We start from the raw sequence: 22,392 nt of genomic DNA, 5'->3' as shown, positions 1-22,392 counted from the left end.
AAAAGAGGTGGTGGTGATGGTGGAGGGCACTTGTGGGGAAGAGCACTGGGTGTTGTATGGAAAACAATTTGACAATAAAATATTATGGAAAAAAAAGATGGAAACTTATAAAACAATTGCTTTCTTCTCTTTGCCTTTCTTTTTTTTTTTTTTTTTTACTTTACATATAATGTCCTGGGTTTTTAGCTGTACTTAGTGGTAGGATAGGGAAATTAAGTACTTATTCCATCTTTCTGGAAATACAAGTCACTTAAAATTATTCTTATTTTACCAAACATCCCCAGCTTATGAAAGAGAAGCCCCCTTATAACCTTGTTAATTAAATAGTTAACTTAATAGTACAAGACCTTAGGTGGGTCCTATTTGTAAATGAAAATCAAAGACAAACATCTAGACCCCTATTCCAGCCTTTATTTTAACATGTAATAAAGTGTCCATCACATAGTAAGCTGCTAATACTTGACAAATGAATCACATAAGTCTGTATTTTTGTCTGAATATACATTATTTTTCCTGCTTTGTTAACTTTAAAAATATATCCCCACTCAAGAGCCATACTGTTCTCTGCCTTCCCATCATTGGTCATGACCTCTTCACCCTGCACCCTGCATCTCTTTCCTAAAATAGCCCTTATCCTTCCAGACCCAGTTTACATGTGTTATCTCCAAGTAGTTTCCCTTAACCACACATTTAGGTTAGATGACCCATCTATATGCTCCCATGGAGATCTATTAGCAGTTACCACTCTGCACTGTAATTGTCTATTTAATGTTGTCTTTCTAGCTAGTCTCTTGGCTTCCAGAGGCCAGGAACTGATCTAAATGTTCACAGTTCTAGAACAAGCATCAAACAGTGCCTGCCACATTACAGGGGCACAGTAATTATTTGCTGAGTAAGGGGATCACTCTTAATGTGACTTTCTCTTTGTATCCAGGGAAGATGAAAAAGAAGGACTTCAGCTCTCAGACTGGTTTAATCCCAAGTAAGAAAAAACATCCGAAACACACACACACACACACACACACACACACACACACATACACACACGTGATAATAATAATAACAATACTAACCACAACAACTCAATTTAAATGGGGGAGGATTTTTCCATCATCAAATTGTACCTATCCTGGGAACTTTAACATAAGCTCAGTGCATTGCCTAGAGCCAAATATTCCATTTTAGGGCTTAATGATAAGCAAAGGAGTCTATAATACAATGTTAGGAGCTTTGTATTTTTTTAATGTTTATTTATTTTTGAGAGAGAGAGACAGAGCATGGGTGGGGAATGGACAGAGAGAAAGAGGGAGACAGAATCTGAAGCAGACTCCAGGTTAATGATGGAGGGAGGGAATCCCCGTTATGGTCTGGTGAGGGTACAAGTCTAGGCTCCCTACTTGGCCTTTGCTGGAGGGATGGAAATAGGACCACAGGTTTTCTTTGGTACTGGGCTGGACAACAATGAGTAGTGTCTACAGGTTCTCTGCCTTGCTAAGCTGCCCTATTCCTGGCCCTTAAGCTAGCAAGAGCAGCTTTTTCTTGGGGCTCTTTTTTTTGTCTGTGTTCATTGGCATTTCTGACTCACACCCAATCTGAGATACATGTGGCAGAAAACCTAGGGAACCCCCTGCCATGTCAATCCTTGAGTTCCATTTCACCGTGCTAATCTCAGCAATTGTGGCAATCCCCCTGTGGTTGTTAGTAACAAGGAGCCCCTCCCCACTGGGTTTCAAGGGAGGCAGAGTAAAGACCCTAAAATTTCATCCCTCAACTGACAGTAATGAAGGGGTTTCACCTTATTTCCCAGCTAGCACAGTGTTAGAGGATCCCTATGAAAACACGAGATTTAAATAAGATCCAGTTTCACAATACCCCAAATTCTCCAAGTTTCGTTTTTTTCTTAATTTTTAATGTTTATTTTTGAGACAGAGAGAGACAGAGCGCAAGTAGGGGAGGGGCAGAGAGAGAGGGAGATACAGTATTCGAAGCAGGTTCCACGCTCTGAGCTGTCAGCATAGAGCCCGACATGGGGCTTGAACCTACAAACAGCGAGATTATGACCTGAGCTGAAGTCGGACACTTAACCAACTGAGCCACCCAGGCGACCCTGTCCAAGTTTCAGTAGAAAAAAAATCACTCATCATAACAAGAATCAGGAAGATCTCAACTTGAATGAGAAAGGATAATTTACAGATGCCATGATAACACAGGTTAGAATTATCTACAAAAGATATCTGACAAAGGCTGCTTTAAAGCAGCTGTTGTAAAAGTGCTTCAGTGAGCAATTACAAACACTTGAAATATATGAAAAAAATAGAGTGTTACAGTAAAGAAATAGAAAATCTTATTAAAGATATGGAAAGTATAAAGAAGAGCCAAATGGAAATTTTAGAACTTAAAAATATAACACTGAAATAAAAACTCAGTAAGTAGTCTTAACAGCAGAATAGAGAGGATGGAGAAAAAAATCGGTGAACTTGCAGATAGAATAACAGAAATTGCTCAATCTCAATAACAGAGAGAAAAAAATAAAAAAAAAAGAGCCAGCTTCGGGGACATGTGAGACAAAAACAAAAGATCTAACATTCATGTCATTGGAGCCCCAGAAGGAAAGAAAGAGAATGGGGCTGAAAAAAGGATTAAAAATATGGCTGAACAAGCCCCCAAATTCGGCAAAAGACATAAATGTACAGATTTAAGAAGCTGAATGAACCCCAAACAAGATGAACCTAAATAAAAAACAAATCCATGCTGGAGCACCTGAATGGCTCAATCACTTAAGTATCTGACTCTTGATTTAGGTCAGGTCTCAGGGTTGTGAGTTTAAGCCCCATGTTGGACTCCACGGCAGGTGTAAAGCCTACTTTAAAAAAAATCCATGCTGAGGCACATAATAGCCAATTTTCTGAAAGCTAAAGGTGAAAAGAATCTTGAAAATAAGCAGAAAGAAATGATTCATCTAGAGGAGGAAAATAATTGGCATGAAATGGATTTTTTTTTATTAGAAGCTATGGACCCAAAAGGAAGTGGTGCTGGATGAAAAGAATTGTCATCCAAAACATCCCCCAGCAGGTGAATGGTTACACTTTGGTACCTCCCTTAGTGGAATACTACACAGCAATAAAAAAGGAGTGACCTATTGAGATACGCAGCAAGGTGGCTGGATCTTAAGAGCATTATCCTGAGTAAAGAGAGCTCATCTCAATAGATAAAATACTGTATGATTTTATTTATAACACATTCTCAAAATGACAACATTATAAAGATAAAAATAGATAAATGGTACTATGGGTTAGAAGGGTTGAGGAGAGGAGGTTGGGGACAATATAAATGGCAGCTCCAAGATCTTTGCAGTGATGGAATCATTTTGTCTCTTGATTACTGTGGTGATCTACAAATCTGCACATGTGATAAAATGTTATACAATTATATTCATACATTGTCCCAGCATCAATTTCCTATTTTGATATTGTGCGACAATTATGTAACACGTAACACTGCGGGAAATTGAGTGAAAGGTACATGTGACCTCTTTGTTCTGTCTTTGCAACTTCCTATGAATCTGTAATTATTTCAAAATCAAATATTAAAAAATGACTTTGAAAGTGCATTCCATTTTGACATTTTGGAGGTGTTTTTAACCAAAGATATTTTAATATAGGATTGCTCAAGACTCATACTCTTCCAAAATCCAAATTGTCCATGCCTAACTGCATTAAACATGTATAGTGACAAATGGAGAGCTTTAAAAACAGGTTTCTTTTTTTGAGGGTTGGTTTCACTAATTTTCTCGGTCCTACACAATGGTCAATGGCTGAAAACGTGGTGGACTACAGATGCCTATCAATCTAAAGAAAAATATCCCAGACAGAGATGCTTAAACTATAGAGAACGTCAAAAATTTTTCTGGTGTAAGAAGATAAGTGTGTTGAAGGAGCAAAATTTGGAGATGTGCACATATACATGTCCATACAAACTTATATCCATGTATATATGCACGTACACTGATTATTTCTGAACTGATACCCAAGAAATTGTCATTGGTTGTCTCTGGAGAATTCAGTGTAGTTTTCTATTACTTCTGGTTGTCACTACCATTAGAACTCACTGACTCCAGCCAGTTTGCCCTCAATACAGTTTGTAGAATATTGATAGAACAAAGATTCTTACCAGCAGAGATCTATCTTCTCTAGATGGTTCTTTATTCTTCACATAAATGAAAAAAGATATTTTAGTGTGAAATTTGAACAAATGCCTATTGCAATTGGAATAACAAAAAATCTAAAATTCAGATCTACTCATTTACTCACTTTTAACCAAGTAATTACACCTACTACATGCCAGGCATAATGCTACAGTTCTGGAATGCATATCATCTGGTTCTGATGTGACATTCCAGTTCTGGAATCTGGGCCTGCAATGAGCTTCTGGTCAATTATTTCCATTTTGACTAAGACAGACCATTATTATCTTCAAAAAGATTATAATACTATTACAAGTGACCATGAGTCCTTTCTATTAAAGTATAACACCCTAGAAGGACAAATGACATGTAGAACGTGATACCAAAACAATACAGTTAATTTTTAAAGACATTACTCCCACAATAGAGCTGATTTTCAAATAGCATTTGGTAACATTGTATTGCTTATTTAAAAAGTCCATAAAGATGAAGAAGGCATGGAGGAGGTAAGAATTTGAATTTTTTATAAGAGAATTTTAGCAGGTTAACAGATTTGTTTTCCAGTACAGCTATATTTCTATAGCGGGTTACTTTGAGTCTTGTTCCTATTGACATAGCTTAAAATGTATCTAAACTAGTCTTCCAACACTCTCTTTTCTCTTATCTTGCATTACTTCTTTCTTCATAGCCTTATTATATTAAATACAAAGCTCCTGGGGCCACTGGGTGGCACTGTCAGTTGAGCGTCTGACTTCAGCTCAGGTCATGATCTTGCGGTTCATGGGTTCGAGCCCCGTGTTAGGCTCTGTGCTGACAGCTCAGAGCCTGGAGTCTGCTTCAGATTCTGTCTCCCTCTTTCTCTCTGTCCATTCCCCACCCATGCTCTGTCTCTCTCTCTCAAAAATAAATAAACATTAAAAAAATACAAAGCTCCTAACATTGTATTATAGACTCCTTTGCTTATCATTAAGCCCTAAAATGGAATATTTGGCTCTAGGCAATGCACTGAGCTTATGTTAAAGGTGTTAAGTAGGATTTCTGTTTACTCATGGGGCACCTGGCTGGTTCAGTTGGTGGAGCATGTGACTCTTGATCTTGGGGTCGTGAATTTGAGTCCCATATTATGGGTAGAGTTTACTTAAGGGGGGAAAAGAGGATTTCTGTTCATCAGCATAAATTGATTTTCAGTAGGCACCATCCAAGAACAGGTCCTATTTTGAGGTTATGTGTTAGAATGAAATGGAAGTCTCTGATACTTGCTTTTGAACACTTAACTGGCAAGATGCTTAGATCTGTACCTTTCAACATGGTGGCCACTAGCACTGGTGAGTAGTGCAAACTTGAAATGCTGCTGGTCCAAACAGTGGGGTCTGAAGACTCATTATGGAAAAAATAATGTAAGATATCTCATTAATGATTGCTTATATGGACTAAATGTTGAAATGAAATTTTGAATATAGTGGATTAAATAAAATATATTTAGATGGATTTTACCTGTTTCTTTACCTTTCTGCAGTGTGGCTTCCAGAGTATTTAAAGTTACAAATGTGGGGGTGCCTATGTGGCTCAGTCAGTTGAGCATCTGATCTTGATTTTGGCTCAGGTCATGATCTCATGGTTGTGAGATTGAGCCCCATGTAGGGCTCAGCACTGACAGCATGGAGTCTGTTTAGGATTCTCTCAGCCACCCTCCCCTACCCCTCCTTCACTGGCTCTCTCTTTCAAAATAAATAAATAAACTTAAAAACTTTTAAGTTACAAATGTGGTTTGCATTATATCCCTGTTGGACAATTCTTCTGTAGATACCAGACTGGAAATTCTTGAATTGGACACAATTTTAGTGTCCCAGCAATGTAGAATGACCAAAATATGTTTTTATTTTTCTTGAGTAGATTCATCTTATCTGACCTTTCTGTGAATCTCTTTCCATCAATTCCTTTGCTTTCCCTCTCCTTCTTAGCTTCCACATTACTCCTCTTTGGCAGTTTTCTTCTTGCTTCTATTTTTTCCCCACTCTTCTTTTGTTGGCTCTTTTCCTTTTGACCCACCCCAAGATGAATTTTTAGCCCCCTTTTATCTTCACTTTTTTTTTATCTTCACTTTTTCTAATGGGACATATTTTTATAAACTCATATGCAAAATGCACATAAATTGAAATATGAAGTAATACAATGATTAGCCATATGCCTCTGAAGAACTAAACCACTAAATTCTAAAGCATTGCTTCTTCAACCGTCTTTTTAATTCAAAAATATTAGAATTACCCTATGTATGAGTTAAGAATCTATCTAGCCAGATTATTTTCTGACAGTGTGCCTTCAATGACATTATTCTTAAAGGCCAGTAATATGTTGAAGTGTCATCTATTTTGTACAATATACTTTCGAGGCCAAGGTTTGGGGATCACCCCTATTTATGATTTTGCCAGATCTTCCAGCCTTTCATAGTTTCTTCTAAGAGCCTTACCTTTAGTTTTGGTGATGAAAAAAAAAATCCTAGGATGTTTCCCAATCATTATATTTTTGGGTCTTCATTTAAAAAATAAGATATTGTAAAATACTTTCCTGGTGTTTGAATTTTTTGCTAATGGTGATGTCACCAGACTCTTTTGATGATGAAAGCATTTGAAAGTCACAATGATGTTGTCATAATGATAAATTTGGTCACAAGTTCTCATTGCTATCAGATGGCAGAACTTTGTCCCATTTGAAAAAGGATTTTAAAATGTGGTGTGCTTTTAGTTTCTTTTGTTTTCTTCCTTTTTTCCCTCCCTTCCTTTCTTTTCCTTTCCTTCCTTCCTTCCTTCCTTCCTTCCTTCCTTTCTTTCTTCCTTCCTTCCTTCTTTCTTTCTTTCTAAAGATTTTCTCTTTTTTAAATTTATTTTGAGAGAGAGAGGGAAAGGCAGAGAGAGGGAGGAGAGAGAGAATCCCAAGCAGCTCCATGCTAGCATGGAGCCCAGTGTGGGACTTGATCCCACGAACTGTGAGATCATGATCTGAGCCAAAATCAGGAGTCAGGCACTTAACTGACTGAGCCATCCAGGCACCCCTTAAGGATTTTATTTTTAAGAAATTTCTACACCCAACATGGGGCTCAAACCTACAATCCTGAGATCAAGAGTTGCATGCTTGGGGTGCCTGGGTGACTCAGTCGGTTAAACATCTGACTTCGACTCAGTTCATGATCTCACAGTCATGGGTTCAAGCCCCCTGTTCAGGCTCTGTGCCGACAGCTTGGAGCCTGGAGCCTGCTTTGGATTCTGTGTCTCCTTTTCTCTCCGCCCCTCTCCCATTTGCTCTCTGTTTCTTTCTCTCTCTCTCAAAAACTGAATAAACACTTTTAAAACAATTATTTTTTTTAAAGTTGCACGCTCTACTGACTGAGCCAGCCAGGCACCCCTTCCTTACCTTTCTTAATGACTGATTTTTACTTCCAGAAATATATTTTGAATTGTGTGCTGTGTGTATATGTGTATATGAATGACCAAAAAAAAAAGTATGCCATCTTTTTCTTCATCCTCTTTGAGGCATTGTTCAATTATCCTGGGTAAAGCTAATACCTTTTGCCTTTTCTTAAAAGTTTTAAAAGTACTTAGTTTTCTGATTATAAAAGTAACACACTTTAATATTATAAAATTGGTCAAGTGCATAAAAGCATAAAGAAGAAAATGATAATCAAATGTAATCACCCTCTCCTGAGATAATCACTCTTAATTTAAGACTGGGGAGCCTGGGTGGCTCAGTCAGTTGAGCATCCAGCTTCAGCTCAGGTCATCATCTCATGGTTTGTGGGTTCTAGCCCTGTGTCTGGTTCTGTGCTGACCGCTAGCTCAGAGCCTGGAGCCTGTCTTCAGATTCTGTGTCTCTCTCTCTCTGCCCCTCCCCTGCTCACTCTCTGTCTCTCAAAAATAAATTTAAATCAATTTAAAATAAGATAACATGTACCTTTAATACACCCTTCTTTTAAAATAGTTTTTCTTGTTGAAAAAGACATACACACTCTCTCTCACACACACACACACACACACACACACACACACACACACAGAGCAAATATCAAAAATGCAAACAGAGAAAAAGTTGTATAATGCTGCTTCTCCCTCAGCACTGACTCCATTATTTTTCCCCAAGGACAGCCACTGTTCAGTTTACTTGGGTTTTGTTCCATAACTATTCTGTACCTATAAGGGCATAAAAATATTTTTAAAGTGTTATGGAAACCAACTTGACAATAAACTATAAAATGTATAGGTCTCCTTTTCACACAAATCGCAGCATCCTAAAATAATTCTTCAGCACTTTGAATATCTCACTTATCAGTATATTTTGAAGATCATTCCATTCCATTTCATGCATTCATACTCATTCTTTTGCTAGTGAGCTGTGGTTTATTATAGGAGTATATCATTCATGTACCCATTTCTCTATTGCTAGACATTGCCATTATAAGAAATGCCACAGTGGAAACACTTGAACGTGACATATGAACACATATTGAACTATATTGCAGGATAAATTTCTAGAAACAGGATTGCTGGGTCAAAGGTTATATTCATTTAGCATTTGAGTAATGTTGCCAAATTGTTTCCCGTAGGGGTTGTTCCAATTTAACTCATGCCACCAGTGGGTAAGAGAACCCATTTTCATACATCCTTATCAATATGAGGTGTGTCGTTAAAGTTTTTGGTATTTGAAAATCTGAGGGTGTGAATTGTATCTTAGTGCCGCTTTCACTTATGTTTGCTTTATTATGACTGATGTTGAACATCTTGCATGTTTAAGAAGCATTGTAATTTCTTCTCTGTGAACTGTCCGTAGCTTTTGTTCATTTTCTGTTAGGTCTCTATCTTTTTGCACTTTTTAATAAGCTTTTTATCTTGGCATAAGTTTAGATTTAAAGATTCAGTAATTAAGACCATATGGTTTTAAGATAGACATACAGACCATTGGGACAGACTCAAGAGTCCAGTAATAGATTTAACACGTAAATAGATGATTGATTTTTGACAAATAAGGAAAGGCAATTCATTAATGAATGGATAGTCTTTAAAAAAAATGGGTCTAGGACAATTGGATATCTATATGCAAAAAACTCCAAACAAAACAAAACAAACTTAGATCAGTACTTTGCACCATGTGTAAAAATTAATTCAAAATGGATGACATTCTAAATGTAAAATCTAAGACAGTAAAATGTATAGTCGAAAATAGGAGAAGAAACAGTTAAGACAATGAAAAGGGAACTTCAGATTGCAAGAAATACAATAAAAAGTGGGCAAAGTATTTGAGCAGACATTTGGCAAAACAAAACACATTCGGAAGGCAAATAAGTGTATGAAAAAAGAGCATATTATTTTACAGGCAAATGCAAATTAAGACCACAATACTATACCACCACATACCTATTAGAATGGCTAAAATTAAGAAAACTGGCCATACCGAACATCGTGAGGATTGAAGATTTGGAGCGCTCATCCGTGGTTGGTGGAAATGTAAAATGGCACAACCACTTTGGAAAAGAGTTTGGCAGTTTCTTAACAGTTTAAGCACACACATACCGTACAATTGGGCAATTCCACTCCTACATATTTACCCAGGAGAAATAGAAGCACATGTCCATAAAAGGAGCTCTTCGTGACCACTCTTGGTAGCTTTCTTGGTAGTAGCCAAAAGGTAGCATCAACAAATGTTCATCAACAAGTGAACAAATAAGTAAATTGTGGCAATGGAATCATACTCAGCACTGATATGTGCAACAACTTAAATGGAACTTCACATAATGATACTGTGAAAGAAGCCAGGCCAAAACGGGACACAGACTGTATGAACCTGTTTATATAAAATTCTTAAATATGCAGAGCATTGAAACTAGGTAGTGCACATTTTTATGTTTGGGCTGCCCAGCAACCTGAAGACCCCTCACTTACAGGGAATCTTAAATTCAAGGAGCAACAGCATCCTTCTGTCTAGCGTGGAAGCAGAAATCGGCAGAAATTTCCTCCTCCTGTCCTTTGCAACTAAATCATGGGCACAGGACCTAAACTACCTGGCATGCTAATCAGGTTCTCTGACCTAGGATTTTGAACCTTGGTTGGGGGGAGGTTCAATTTGAAATTATTTGTATTAGAATCAAGGACTAATGTTCTGGAAGATGTTTTCAAAGGTACGGAGATCAGCAGGGAGATAATGAGTGTGGGCATCAGTGTTGGTATTTAAACAGATTACCCCTATGGCAAATCTTATCTGTGTATTTCCTCCCTTTATCTCTTCATATTTTGTTTTCAGCAGCTAATGGCTAAGCACTGTGACTGTTTCTGTAGTAAATGTTTGCTATTGGTCAGCACTATCTAGTTCTCCTTTCCTTTCCAGGGAGGCTCTATTTTCTAGCCGAGAGCATGGGATGAGTCCAGGCTGAGGGACTGAAAAGCCCCTGCAAGATTGTGTCTCCCCCTGACACTGTGACTAGGAATGTCACAGATAGTGGACCCTCTGTCACTCTGGGTCCCCAAGTGACAATATGGAGCAGACTTCCTGGTTCCAACCCTCACTGGAAATGTCGGGTGAGTGAGAAGCTTGGTTTTGTGTTAAGACTACTAAGATCTGAGCATTCAATTTTCTTACCCAACATGTCATTTCATACATTCTTTTCTTGTTTAGATGAACCAGAATCAGGTTTCAGTACCAGAGAGAGGGTTGGCTTGTAGGCAACTACACTGGGGGAAATAGGGGGAATCTAGAATTGATTTTCAGGCCTTGTTTCGGCCTAAAGTCAATTAAAAAAAACCACATTAGTGTTCAGAGATAGGTTTCTGGCAGCCTGTGGAAAATCTTTGTAAACAGTTACTCTGTCCCTGGGCTCCCATTGAATTAGATGTTCATCAAAGGCAAAGGCTTCTGGGCAAGTATCATTTTTGCCATAAAAATATATGATAATGATGACTTATAACACTTATGCACCAGACACTGAACTATACATATTAACTTATTTACTGAAATCAGTTAAATGTTAACTTATTCAACAAGCAGGTGAAATGGCTGTATTTCATGGCACTAGGGAACTTAAAGAAAAAGCATAAAGCCACAGTTAAAGTCTCCTTTGTGACTGCAGCTCCCATCAGATAGCTGTGCCCTTCATGGCTGCAGTGGGTTCTAGCCCCACTGATGAGCCTGGCTTCTGGCCTTTGGTGCCACCCCCTTCTTCCTGGGCCCTTCTGGCTCTTGGGATGGCCGCAGCTTCTCTGTTTCCTCACTGTCCCTGTCCCGTCTAGCTCCTTAGCAATTCTATCACCTGTGTAACCAATTCTTAGATTAAAATCCCTCATTTGAAATACCCAGATTTTTCTGATTGGACCATGATTTTTGCTGTTTAACAACCCACCCAAACCTTCACAGTTTAAAGCAATGATGCTTTATTTTTGCTCATGAGTCTAGGGTCATTTGCTGCTGATCTGGGCCAGGTTTAGCTGATCTCCACTCAAAGTACTCATGTAGCTACAGTACTCTGGGCAGTTGGTTGGGGGCTTGCTGGTCTATACACACATGTCTGGCTGTTGGAAAGTATCAACTGGGGCTATGTAAAATGGCATGGATACAGAGAAGGGATAGTATTTATTTTGCGAACTATCTACCAAAGGCCCAAAGAAATAGTCTCTCAAAGTGGGATTCTGGTTTCAGGTTGCTCAATTATCTGATACCATGGAGAATCCTCTCCTATCTATGGGTTACTAGAAATCTGTGGCATGTAGTGACACCACAATTATTTAAATTATCTTATCACTATTGTCACCTGATAGGAAGTGTGCATTGAAGGGAAGACTTCAGGACACTACCTAGCTGCTGTACTCGCCATTGTAGTTATAATAAGTACAATGCCTTTGAGATGGGGTGCTTCTTCTGACTGTTTTGGGGGACTTACAGAAATAAAATGATAAATTGCAAATCTCAGCCCAAGGCATGGACATGGACTGAGATGATTCCTTTGGAGCCTGTGTGTGTATTTGCGTGTGTGTGTGTGTACACACATGCAGATGTGGTCATAAGGCACACATGGCTGAGGATAAGGCCCCCACTTGAATTGTGTTATATACATAATTAGAATGTAAGTTTATATGCAACTTCTAAAAGTCTCTTGTGTTAAAAATTAGAGAATTCGGGAAGACAGAAGCCCCTATGTGCGAGTGGATTCAGATGAATCTGGGAACTTGTAATTCCAATCCTTCTGAGCTTCCCTTGTCAGTGGAAACAATTCCTCCTCTTCATCTCTCTGAGAACACAAGTCTTTCCTTACGTAATACCATAAAGATCTCACCCAACATAGTTAATTTACCAGGTGATGCCTATTCTCATTGTCTGAAGACCTAATACATAGAGTCAGAAATGGAGCAAGCATCTCAGATGTCCTGCTAGTACAAATTATGCCCGGAGATGGAAGAAAAGACTCCATAAAAATTCAGGGGCCTGACACATCAGTGACATTTCTGAGGAGCATGTAAAGTTGTTGGTTCTAGGCAAATTACCGCACCTTGAACTACTTATCACCAAATCAGAGGCATAAATATGCTCAGTGGGACATTTTGGATATTAAAGGCAATGTATATTATACTTGAATGCCGCTCTGACCTGTGTGTTGAAAAACCAATACCCTGCCAATTTTGAGTGAATCCCAAGGTGAGAGAAGGCTCTATGTAAGGTCTTGTCTGCAGAGCAAGGTCTGTGACTCTTAACAGGTTTATGTGGCAAATATAGATACTGATGGGGCATTTTCCATGACCAGGTAGACAATCAATACCAGGCACATGGGATTCTAAATTTACTTGAGCTATAACCTCTCCTCTCCACTGTGCACTTAATGCTTTCTGATCCAACAAAAAGCTTGGGTGTATGCAGCTGTGATCCATTATCAATGGAAGTCATTTTGTGAGATTGGACTCAGGCAGATTGAAAAATTGGACAAGAAGGGGCGCCTGGATGGCTCAGTCAGTCAAGCGTCCGACTTTGGCTCAGATCATGATCTCACAGTTGGTGAGTTTGAGCCTCGCATCGGGCTCTGTGCTGACAGCTCAGAGCCTGGAGCCTGCCTCGGATTCTGTGTCTCCTCTCTCTGCCCCTCCCCTGCTTGTTCTCTGTCACTCTCTGTCTCTCAAAAAACAAATGTTTAAAAACAAAGAAAAGAAAAATTGGACAAGAAAATCTGAAGTCCTTTATGGGCTTCTGAAATAGGTACAGAGTGTAAGGATGTGAGTGTCCCATGAAAATACTCACCAAAGACTCATGTTAGTAGATGAGACTCTCAGTAATCTAGTAGAGAAAAATCTTCTGTTCTGTGATTTCAGCCTCTTTCTGCAGCCACCGCAGTGCTTTCTTGTTGGCCCACGTACAAAGTGGCCTTGGTAGCAGAGATGGAGGCTTTCCAGTGGCTCAGTAAGATAGACTTCCTCTCATCAATGACAATCTGGCTTTCTCTGCTACTAAATGTCAACCATCTGGTGGCAAAGGCCACCCTGAGTACATCATATGACACCCTTCTTCTGAGGGACTGTCTGGCCCCTGGCAGCATACTGGTTACCTTGGATATTTTCCATCAAGGAAGGAGAAGAAATTTGTTCCTAAACAAATATATTTTGGGTACAGATACACCTTCCTTTCCCATAGTGCTTCCTCCAGCACCACCACTTGTGGACTTACAGAATGTTTTATTCATTGCCTCTGACAGAGTTTATTGCCAAGTAAGTGCAACAGTGGGTTTCCATCATGGAATTCACTGGTCTTACCATATAACTCATGACCCAGAAGCAGCTAACTTTATGAAATGGCCTACTGAAGACTCAGTTACAGTATCAGCTCTAAGACAACACTCTGTGAGGTTGGGGTGCTATTCTAAAGGTATGGGATAGATCTTAAAATAGCAGTCACTGCATCATATTGTCTTCCTCAAAGCTGGAATGCATGGGTCCTGGAACCAAGAAGTAGAGATGTGAGGCTTTCTTTTACAATTACACCAGATAATCTACTGGAACAATTTTTACTTTCTTTTCTGCAACCTTGAGCTCAATGACTTTGAAGGTACTAGTGTACAAGGAAACAACGTGATGGTCCTGTTGAATTGTCATCTGAAACTTCTCCTGCCACTTTGCATTCTCATTGTGCTGAATCAACAGCCAGAGAAAAGGTCTCTGTACTGATTCAGGGAACTGATTATCAGGTTGAAAGTAGGTTGCTACTCCACAATAGTGGAATGAGGGTTGTATCTAGAGTTCAAGGCATTCCCTGGGAGCCCCTTAAACTACTTTATCCAACAGTCCTTATTAAGGGAAATCTGTGGCAATCCAATGAATAAAGACCCACTAAAGACTCAGATTCCACAAGGAGAAGCTTTATGTCATCTCCCTGGTAAAGAACCCTATTCAGCTGTGCTTCCAGTAGAAGGTAAGGAACATGGAATAGGCAGTGAAAGAAAGGAGTGATCAATATGAACTCGACCTTGGAATCAGATACAGAAATGAGGACTGCAGCAGGCATGTATGTTATAAACATAAATATACATTATCATATAAATATACCTTTTTATATGTAAACCAATTATTTTCCCTTTTTCCTTCTCTTACTACATTATTTTTTCTAAATGAGGAGTATTGGTTATTCTTTTCTTTACAATTTAGATCAGAGTTCACCAAACAATGAAGAGCCACATATAGTCCTGAAGGAGAGAACCTCACATCATCCTGGATTCCTGGACATGATGAGGAAAACTATGTCATGTGGTACTTTGTGTTTTCACCCTTGTGGGTGTGATTATTTATACAAAAGTTGGTTAAGTTTTGCGAGGTAGAAACATGAAGTCATTTTACGGAAGTTAGGAGCAGGAGGATGGGTGGCTTTGTGGCAACATGGGTGGACTGTGGTAGCCACTTGCCTGTTTACTCTTAGATTTCTGTCTCGTTTTCCCCACACTCAGGGACCTACATTTCCCAGACTCCTTTGCATCTGACTACTGAATGGCACTGGCCAGTGGAAACACAGGCACACAGGGTAGGGAGAAGGAGAAAAGTCTGTATATTTCTTTCTTTCCTCTCTCCATCTCTGTCTTCTTTGGGTGACATCCTTAGCACTGATGAGGACTCCTCTCTTTGCCATCTCTACTCATGCCAGGCAGCTCATGCTAGGTTCTGGCTCTTTGTGGAAATTCTATAATTTTTTCTTCAGCCTTAGGAGTGCTATTGCCCTCATTAAAATAAAAATTAGGGCTGCCTGGGTGGCTCAGCTGGTAAAACGTCCAACTTCAGCTCAGGTGATGGTTTCACAGTTCATGAGTTTGAGCCCCATGTCGGGCTCTGTGCTGACAGCTCGGAGCCTGGAGCCTGCTTTGGATTTTGTGTTTCCCTCTCTCTGTGCCCCTCCCCTGCTAACACTGTCTGTCTGTCTGTCTGTCTGTCTCTCTCTCTCTCAAAAATAAATAAACATTAAAAAAATTAAAATTATGGGTTGCTTCACTCTCCCTTGTGTTGCATCTCAGCTCTGTTATGACCTCTTTTGCATGTCCAGTTCCCTGTGTTAAATCTCCACTGTTTGAAATACTGAGGATTGTAGTATCTATTTTTCTAACTGGACCCTGACTAGTGATAAAATCTTTGTGTGCATCTGTATGTGTGCAAGTGTGTGATATAAACCAATTTGGATAAAATGTAAGTGTAACTGTGTGTGTGTATTCATGTGGTGGGTATATAAATGCATATAGAGGAATATTGAGGGATAGGTTTTCAAAGGGAGCGTAAAGAAGGGACTTTCAATTTTCTCTGTATCTTTTAAATACTTTTTTAGTTTTTATAACAAGCAATTGTGTAGTTTTAAACTGTATAGTTCTTTTCGAATGACTCAGTTTCCTAAGTAATCATCCTTCCATCTGATGGCAGTTTTAGCATCTTGAATGTTTTGCATAGACAGGATATTACTATAGTTGCAGTGACTTCTTATCCACACCTCTAGACAATCCCCTTTCTTTTTTATTTTTATGTTATTTTATTTTTTAAATTTAATTTTATTTGAGAGAGAGAGATGAGAGAAGAGGCAGAGGGAGAGAGAGACAGAGAGAGAAAGACAGAGGGAGAATCTTAAGCAGGCTCCATGCTCAGCACAGAGCTCAATGTGAGCCTTGATCCCATGACCCTAGAATCATGACCTGAGCCGAAATCAAGAGATGGACCGATTGAGCCACCCAGGCACCCTGACAATCCTCTTTCTTAAACAGTATGAGAAATGTGCATCTACATGGATCAATAAAAGTATTTCAGGTTTCACTTTCTTGTGATAGATTCTATTTTGTTCAGTGTAATCCAACAAACAATATTTCTTCAACATTCACACAGGATATGAAACCACTGTATCTCCATCTGATGTCAATACATTCATTCTGCAACTGCTATACCCCATCTTACACAATTCAAAATGAATATAAGGAGAAGTATGAGTATGCCATGCTGGTGGTCTTGCCATGTTGCTAGTGACTTTTTTAGTGCTACAATTTATCAAGCGCTAATTCCCTAAGGAATAAGACAAAGCCGATGCTCTTATTTTCAGAAATCTGAAGTGCTATAAAACTATAATTTTACTCTAAGGTTTTTATAATCCTTTTTAGCCCAATAGTTTGATATTACGAATATTAATAATACCTGTTCCAGTTAAATCCCAGAAATATTCGGGTGACAAGAGCTTAGAGGGTTTATGGAGAAAGAAATACTTATTTAGGTGGCTTTCATCATGCCTTCCTGCTTCAATGCTGTTTTTCTTGTCATTCATGATTCCTTTTTAGCACTCCCTGGCAATATAGAGAACTTGGGTAGGAGCGCCACCAAACACAGCAGCATGGTAATAAAAATCTCCCACGCCAAAAGGTATATATGCTTCTGATAACTCCCGTCTTACATACGGCACATTTATCAGATCTGCCTTGTACCAGGAAGCATGTAACTGAGCCACTGACTCGCCTAGAGTCTCCACGCCGTATTTCCTTATGAAGACTTGATCTACGTCCATACAGAAGAGAGAGTCGACTTCATGTTGGATATGATCTACAATATGTTCACTAATTGTCTTCATGCGCATCATGCTGACATCTTGCCATCTCTTCTCTAGGTTAATTTCAAACACTTTGATCGTACGGAGGGTACTCAGCTGTATCCAAGGCATCTTGGAGAAGTCATCTATCAGGACATAAATTATGACTTTGTGGCCGACCATAAAAAACGTATCTGCTGATAATATAAATTTCCTCAAATAGTGGTCAATATATCTGTGAAGTAAATAAGAAATGATTAAGTTCTTTGTCTTCTATTGCAGTGAAATGCATACTACTTAAGTTACACTGGCTGTAGTTTGTCCAGAAATGCTAGTAGGGAAACTAAATATTAGATACACTTCTTGAGTTATATTTAAATAGCATAAAAGAAAGTGAAATTATCTGCCTTTCCTCTCCCTGATGGGGTTCTGTGGATCATGAGAAAAGAGGACTTCCTCACGAGAGAGAATGAAACATGGTGGGATCAGTAAACAGCACAGAGCTCTGTGGCAAGATGAGTGAATGCCAGTCTTAAGGGTTAGTGGAGAAGAAAGAACTTGTGTTGGGGATTGTAGGCAAGAAGGTCTTGGGTCCTTGCATGACCAGTGATTGATGTCTGGGGCTTGCTTTGTGAGGAGGAATTTATGAGGAGTCAGTGATGCAGAAAGGTCAGAGGCAGCATGGTCAGCACCCCACTATCTGCACTGTCTTATTTCGCTTTGTGACCTTCAGTATGTTGCCAAGATTGTTGGATTAGAAAACAAAACTTTCTCATTTCCGATCTTTCCAGCTGGTGAAAGATTCTCAGAGTAATGAATGGCCTCAGGTAAATTCAATCATGCATGCCTCTGCTTCAAATTATGTTTATATAATCATTAAAAATAAGTTCTGGATATTGATCTAAGTCTTAAGAAACATAGCAGATGGAGTTGGGAGAAAACTTTCTAGTTTTCTAGAAAGTTCTGAAATTTCTAGAATGTCTGAAATTATGGTAATTTATTAAAGCAAGATAAATTATGAAAAGTACCTCTTAAAATATTCTACTTAGTTGGAAGCTAGCAACTCAAATACAAAGAAATACAATTTACCCACATTTTAAAAAATGGTTAGTGCTTTTTGTACCATGTTTCAGAAATCATTGTCTCCTCAAGGTAGTGAAAGTATGCTATATTTTCTTCTACTTGCTTTACTGTCTTAACTTTCACATTTAAGTCTGTTGTCCATTTGAATTAATTTTTGTGTATGGGATAATATAGGGTCATTTTGCATTGGTCTCAGTCTTTGATAGTAATTTTATTGGCCAAGAATGCCTGGGACTCACCTGGGCCCCTGCTGCTTGTGGTGAGACCCCCATGGACATTTCCCCTAACAGCCAATATTGTGGCCGGACCAGCCCACGCTTACAAGATTCTCCTCATCAACACCATCAGAGAACTTGGAAAAAATGAGTTTTGTTACTCACAAGTCCTGGAGGGTACAAGGTAAGCACAGGGTCACAGAGCGAGGTCTTAGGTAAGGAGAGAGAAGGGGTTGGTTCTTGGGGGTTCTGCCTTTATTGGGCTGGGGAATGAGGTGCCAAGGCTTTCACAACTCCGCTCTTTATCGCAGAATTTGAAACCTAAGAACAGGAATGAAAGTGCAGGAAGGAAAGTGCGAGGTCACTCAAGTGGTCAGTTACATAGGTTACCCAGGCCTTTCTAAAAGGGGAATTCCACAGGGAGACCAACCTGGCTCTTTACCTAGTTGTTTAGCTAGTGACCAACCATGTCACAACCCTCAACATGTTTATTTGAGTTGGATGTCTTTGAAATGGGTGCCTCAGTAAATAAAAGTTCAATCTCAGGCATTTATAAGAAAAAAAAAAGGCTATTAGGTACTTTCACTACTATGGTGAACTTATTTTTTTTTTCAAGTTTTTGAAAACTTCTATTTTGGAATGCTTTTAGATTTATGGAACAGGTGCAAATGTATTATAGAGAGTTCCCATATACACTCTATGCATCTTCCCCTAATGTTAGTATCTTATATAATCATAGTACATTTGTCAAAACTAATGGCCTTCTTGTTTGCAAGATCCTATCCAGAATACACACTGCATTTAGTCATTATGTCTCATTAGGCTCCTCCAGTCTGTCTCCATTTCTCTTTCTGTTGTTCATGACCCTTACCATTTTGAAGAGCACTGACTAGGTATTTTGTAGAATGGCCCTCAGTTTGGGCTTTTCCGATGTTCTCTTAGGTAAAGTTAATTTCAGTACAGTTGCATTTATCAACCTCTTCCTTTATGATCAGTATTTTCTGGTGATAAGAAGACATCCTTTTCTGTCTTAATTTCATGAAGATACACTACAGTTTGCCCTTTAACTTTGCCCTTTAAACTCTCTGGGAATTCTGTTTGTATATGCTTGCGTATGGTACACCACAGAGGTGCAACTGCAGTTTTCCCACGCCAACGTCAACTTTCTCCAGCATCATTTATGAAAGTCTTTCCCTACAGATGCACAATGTCATAGCCATAGTCTTTCACATTTGCATGGGCATTTCTGCTTAATTATATTGGCTTCTTTGCTCATACCAGGATGATTGTGAATCCTATTGATTTTTTTTCCCAAAGAACTAGCTTTTTGATTCTTTGATTTTACTCTGTGGCTTTTCTGCTTTTAGTTTCATGGATTTATGTTCTCATCTTTACTATTTCTTTACTTCTGTTGGCTTTATTCTGTTCCACTTTTTCTAGATTCTTGAGGCATGATTATTGATTATCTCTTATTTTCTATAATAAAAAACTTGAATGTAAAGGACATTTGTCATTACCTACCCACGGTAATTTTATGTTTTGCGTAATACTGTTCCAATACTTCTTCATTGAAAGTGCCATGCCACACAACTGGAGCTGACCAGTTGGTGGTGGTCAGGTTCACGGATTGACTGTAAGAAAGACATAAGAATTAAGAACAAGATACCTTTTAATAAAACTGTTGTAGATGTTACCAATGTATAATGCCTCTGTCTGGTTGCGCATTTCCTTATTCCTAATCCAAAGCCTTGATGGTTATGATAAACTGGAGCAACAGCTTGTCAGAAATGGCCAGATCATTACAAAAGTACATGTACAGATTTGTTATACTGTGATTCCAAGATCTTTGAGAACACAGTTAAAATGTCACCCAACATCTAAAGTAACAATATCTCTCATATTTGGAACAAAATATCCTGGTCTTAGTCTTTTTGACATTAATTATTTTCAGAGATTATATTGAAAAATGACCTTCCTAGGTTCATAATCTAAAATGCTGCCAGTGCTGATATTACTGCATACTGTCAGGATCAACTTTGTTAGAACCCTGGAAGGTAGCCAAAAGTTTAGAGCAATCAAGCAAAAGTTAAATCAAGAAAAGAATGACTCAACATAATAGAAGGAAAACTATGGTATTTTAACTTAGTCTTGCACCAACTCGTTCACAGTATGGCAGTAGTGTTGGAAACAGCAAACATGTTCTCAGTTTGAGTATCTGCTTTGGGACAGAGAAGAATAGATCTGATTCCAAAGGAAATATGTTTCTCCATTGGGACCTGAGAGTTACCCAAAAGACTGGACACTTAGTGCTTCCTTTTGTTTCACTTAACTCAGAACTCTCTCAAAATGGAAAAGTGGCTAAGTAGAGGGCAATTCTTGAAACCATTTTAAAAAGAAATAAGCCTCTGCCTCCTGAAGCAAGAAATTATAGTTGGAATAAACACTAGATATGCTGAAAGCCTGGAAGGAAAAAAAATTGGAAGAGAGTTCTTTGAAAAGTAAAGGCTTTGGACAAGATCCCTTGTATAATGAGGAATTAAGAAATCCATGCATGTGTTCAGGCAGGTTACATGCTCAGAAAAGATCCCTGAAGACCCTAAGCCTTCATCTCTGGCTGATATTTAGGCTCAGTGCAAGCAGGAAGTGAAGACTAAGGTAGAGTTGTAAACAGATGGGCTGTGTTGAAGGAGGGCCCAAACACAGAACCAATCTTCAAAGATTGTAACAGGGTTCTTTTCCTTCCTTCCCTTCTCTTCCCTTCCCTTATCTTCCATTCCCTTCCTTTCCCTTCCCTTCCCTTCCCTTCCCTTCCCTTTCCTCTCCTTCCCTTCCCCCTCTTCCTCCCCCTCCTCCTTCCCCTTCCCCTCTGCCTTTTCCTCTTCCTCCTCTAATAAATCCTACAACCACCACCATCACCACCACCACTATGGCTCTAGGTATTTAAGGATATCTCTAACAAACCACTAACTGACCACAAGCTAAAGGAAAGGGGACCTCTCAGACCAAACAAGACAAAGAATACCATCTTTAAAATTAGTCTGGAAAAGTCACCAAACAGACAAATAACTATAATCCACAGCAAGCAAGAACAACAAACTCTGAGGCAAAAGAATCTGAATTTTAAAGTGACCATATTATAATATACAAAATGCCTAGTTTTCAACTAAAAATTATGAGGGATGCAAGGAAACAAGAATGTATGCTCCATTGATGGAGGAAAAGAATTAACAAAAACTGTACCTGGGGAAGCCCAGACATTGGGCTTACTAGAACAAGCCTTTAAATCAACTATTTTAAATATGCTAAAAGAGCCAAAGAAAACCATGGAAAAAGGACTAAAGGAAATCAGGAGAACAAAGGCTTAACAAACAGAGAATGTGAATAAAGAGAAATTATAAAAAGGAACCAAATAGAAATTCTGGAGCTGAGATGTATAATAGCTGAAAGAAAAGAAAAACTTGCCATAGGATTTCAACCACAGACTTGAGCAGACATACATAGAACGTTTTAATCAACAACAGAATACAGATTTTTCTCAAATACACACCTGACATTTTCCAGGATAGATCATATGTTAGGCCATAAAACAAATCTCAATAAACTTAAAATGGCTGGAAACATACAAACTAGCTTTTCCATTGACAGTGGAATGAAATTATTAACAGAAAGAAATCTGGGAAGTTCACAAATAAATGGAAATTCAACAAAACAACAAATGGGTCAAAGAAAAAAAACACAAAGGGAATCATAAAATACATTGAGAAAAAAATGAAAATACAACATACTAAAACTTATGGGATGCAGTGAAAAGCAGTACTCATAAGAAAATGTATAGCTGTAAACATCTGCATTAAACAAGAA

The 22,392-nt window shown here is 38.7% G+C and overlaps 2 protein-coding genes and 1 long non-coding RNA gene across 5 annotated transcripts in view; all 3 read right to left on the bottom strand.

Moving 5' to 3' along the window:
* The window catches only part of LOC115275858 (N-acetyllactosaminide alpha-1,3-galactosyltransferase-like 1), an 18,835-nt gene extending 9,206 nt beyond the window's left edge, over nt 1-9,629 (bottom strand). Inside the window, 2 exon segments of the mRNA XM_029919624.1 lie at nt 5,482-5,560; nt 9,623-9,629. Of these exon segments, the coding sequence (XP_029775484.1) occupies nt 5,482-5,560; nt 9,623-9,629 (86 nt within the window).
* Nucleotides 3,210-4,401, bottom strand: LOC115277018. The gene is made up of 3 exons (XR_003902169.1): nt 4,311-4,401; nt 4,171-4,206; nt 3,210-3,399 (listed from the first exon to the last, which is right to left on the bottom strand). It is a non-coding gene; the product is annotated as an uncharacterized LOC115277018 (long non-coding RNA).
* Nucleotides 9,630-16,649: 7,020 nt separating the features above from the next.
* Nucleotides 16,650-22,392, bottom strand: part of LOC115277017 (N-acetyllactosaminide alpha-1,3-galactosyltransferase-like 1) — an 11,486-nt gene continuing 5,743 nt past the window's right edge. Inside the window, exons 5-7 of one of the 3 annotated variants that reach the window (XR_003902167.1) lie at nt 20,053-20,162; nt 18,697-18,852; nt 16,650-17,468 (exon numbers count right to left, since the gene is read on the bottom strand). Coding sequence is in view for 1 of the 3 variants with exons in the window: in XM_029921122.1 (XP_029776982.1) it covers nt 18,743-18,852; nt 20,053-20,162 (220 nt within the window). In the remaining 2 variants the exon portion in view is untranslated. Of the gene's footprint in view, nt 17,469-18,539; nt 18,853-20,052; nt 20,163-22,392 lie in introns of those variants that run through there. The other 2 variants (XR_003902168.1, XM_029921122.1) reach the window with 2 other exon arrangements.

The sequence above is a fragment of the Suricata suricatta genome, chromosome 13, assembly GCF_006229205.1.
Source record: "Suricata suricatta isolate VVHF042 chromosome 13, meerkat_22Aug2017_6uvM2_HiC, whole genome shotgun sequence".
Lineage (NCBI taxonomy): Eukaryota > Metazoa > Chordata > Mammalia > Carnivora > Herpestidae > Suricata > Suricata suricatta.
This window is presented reverse-complemented; position numbering and strand designations above follow the sequence as displayed.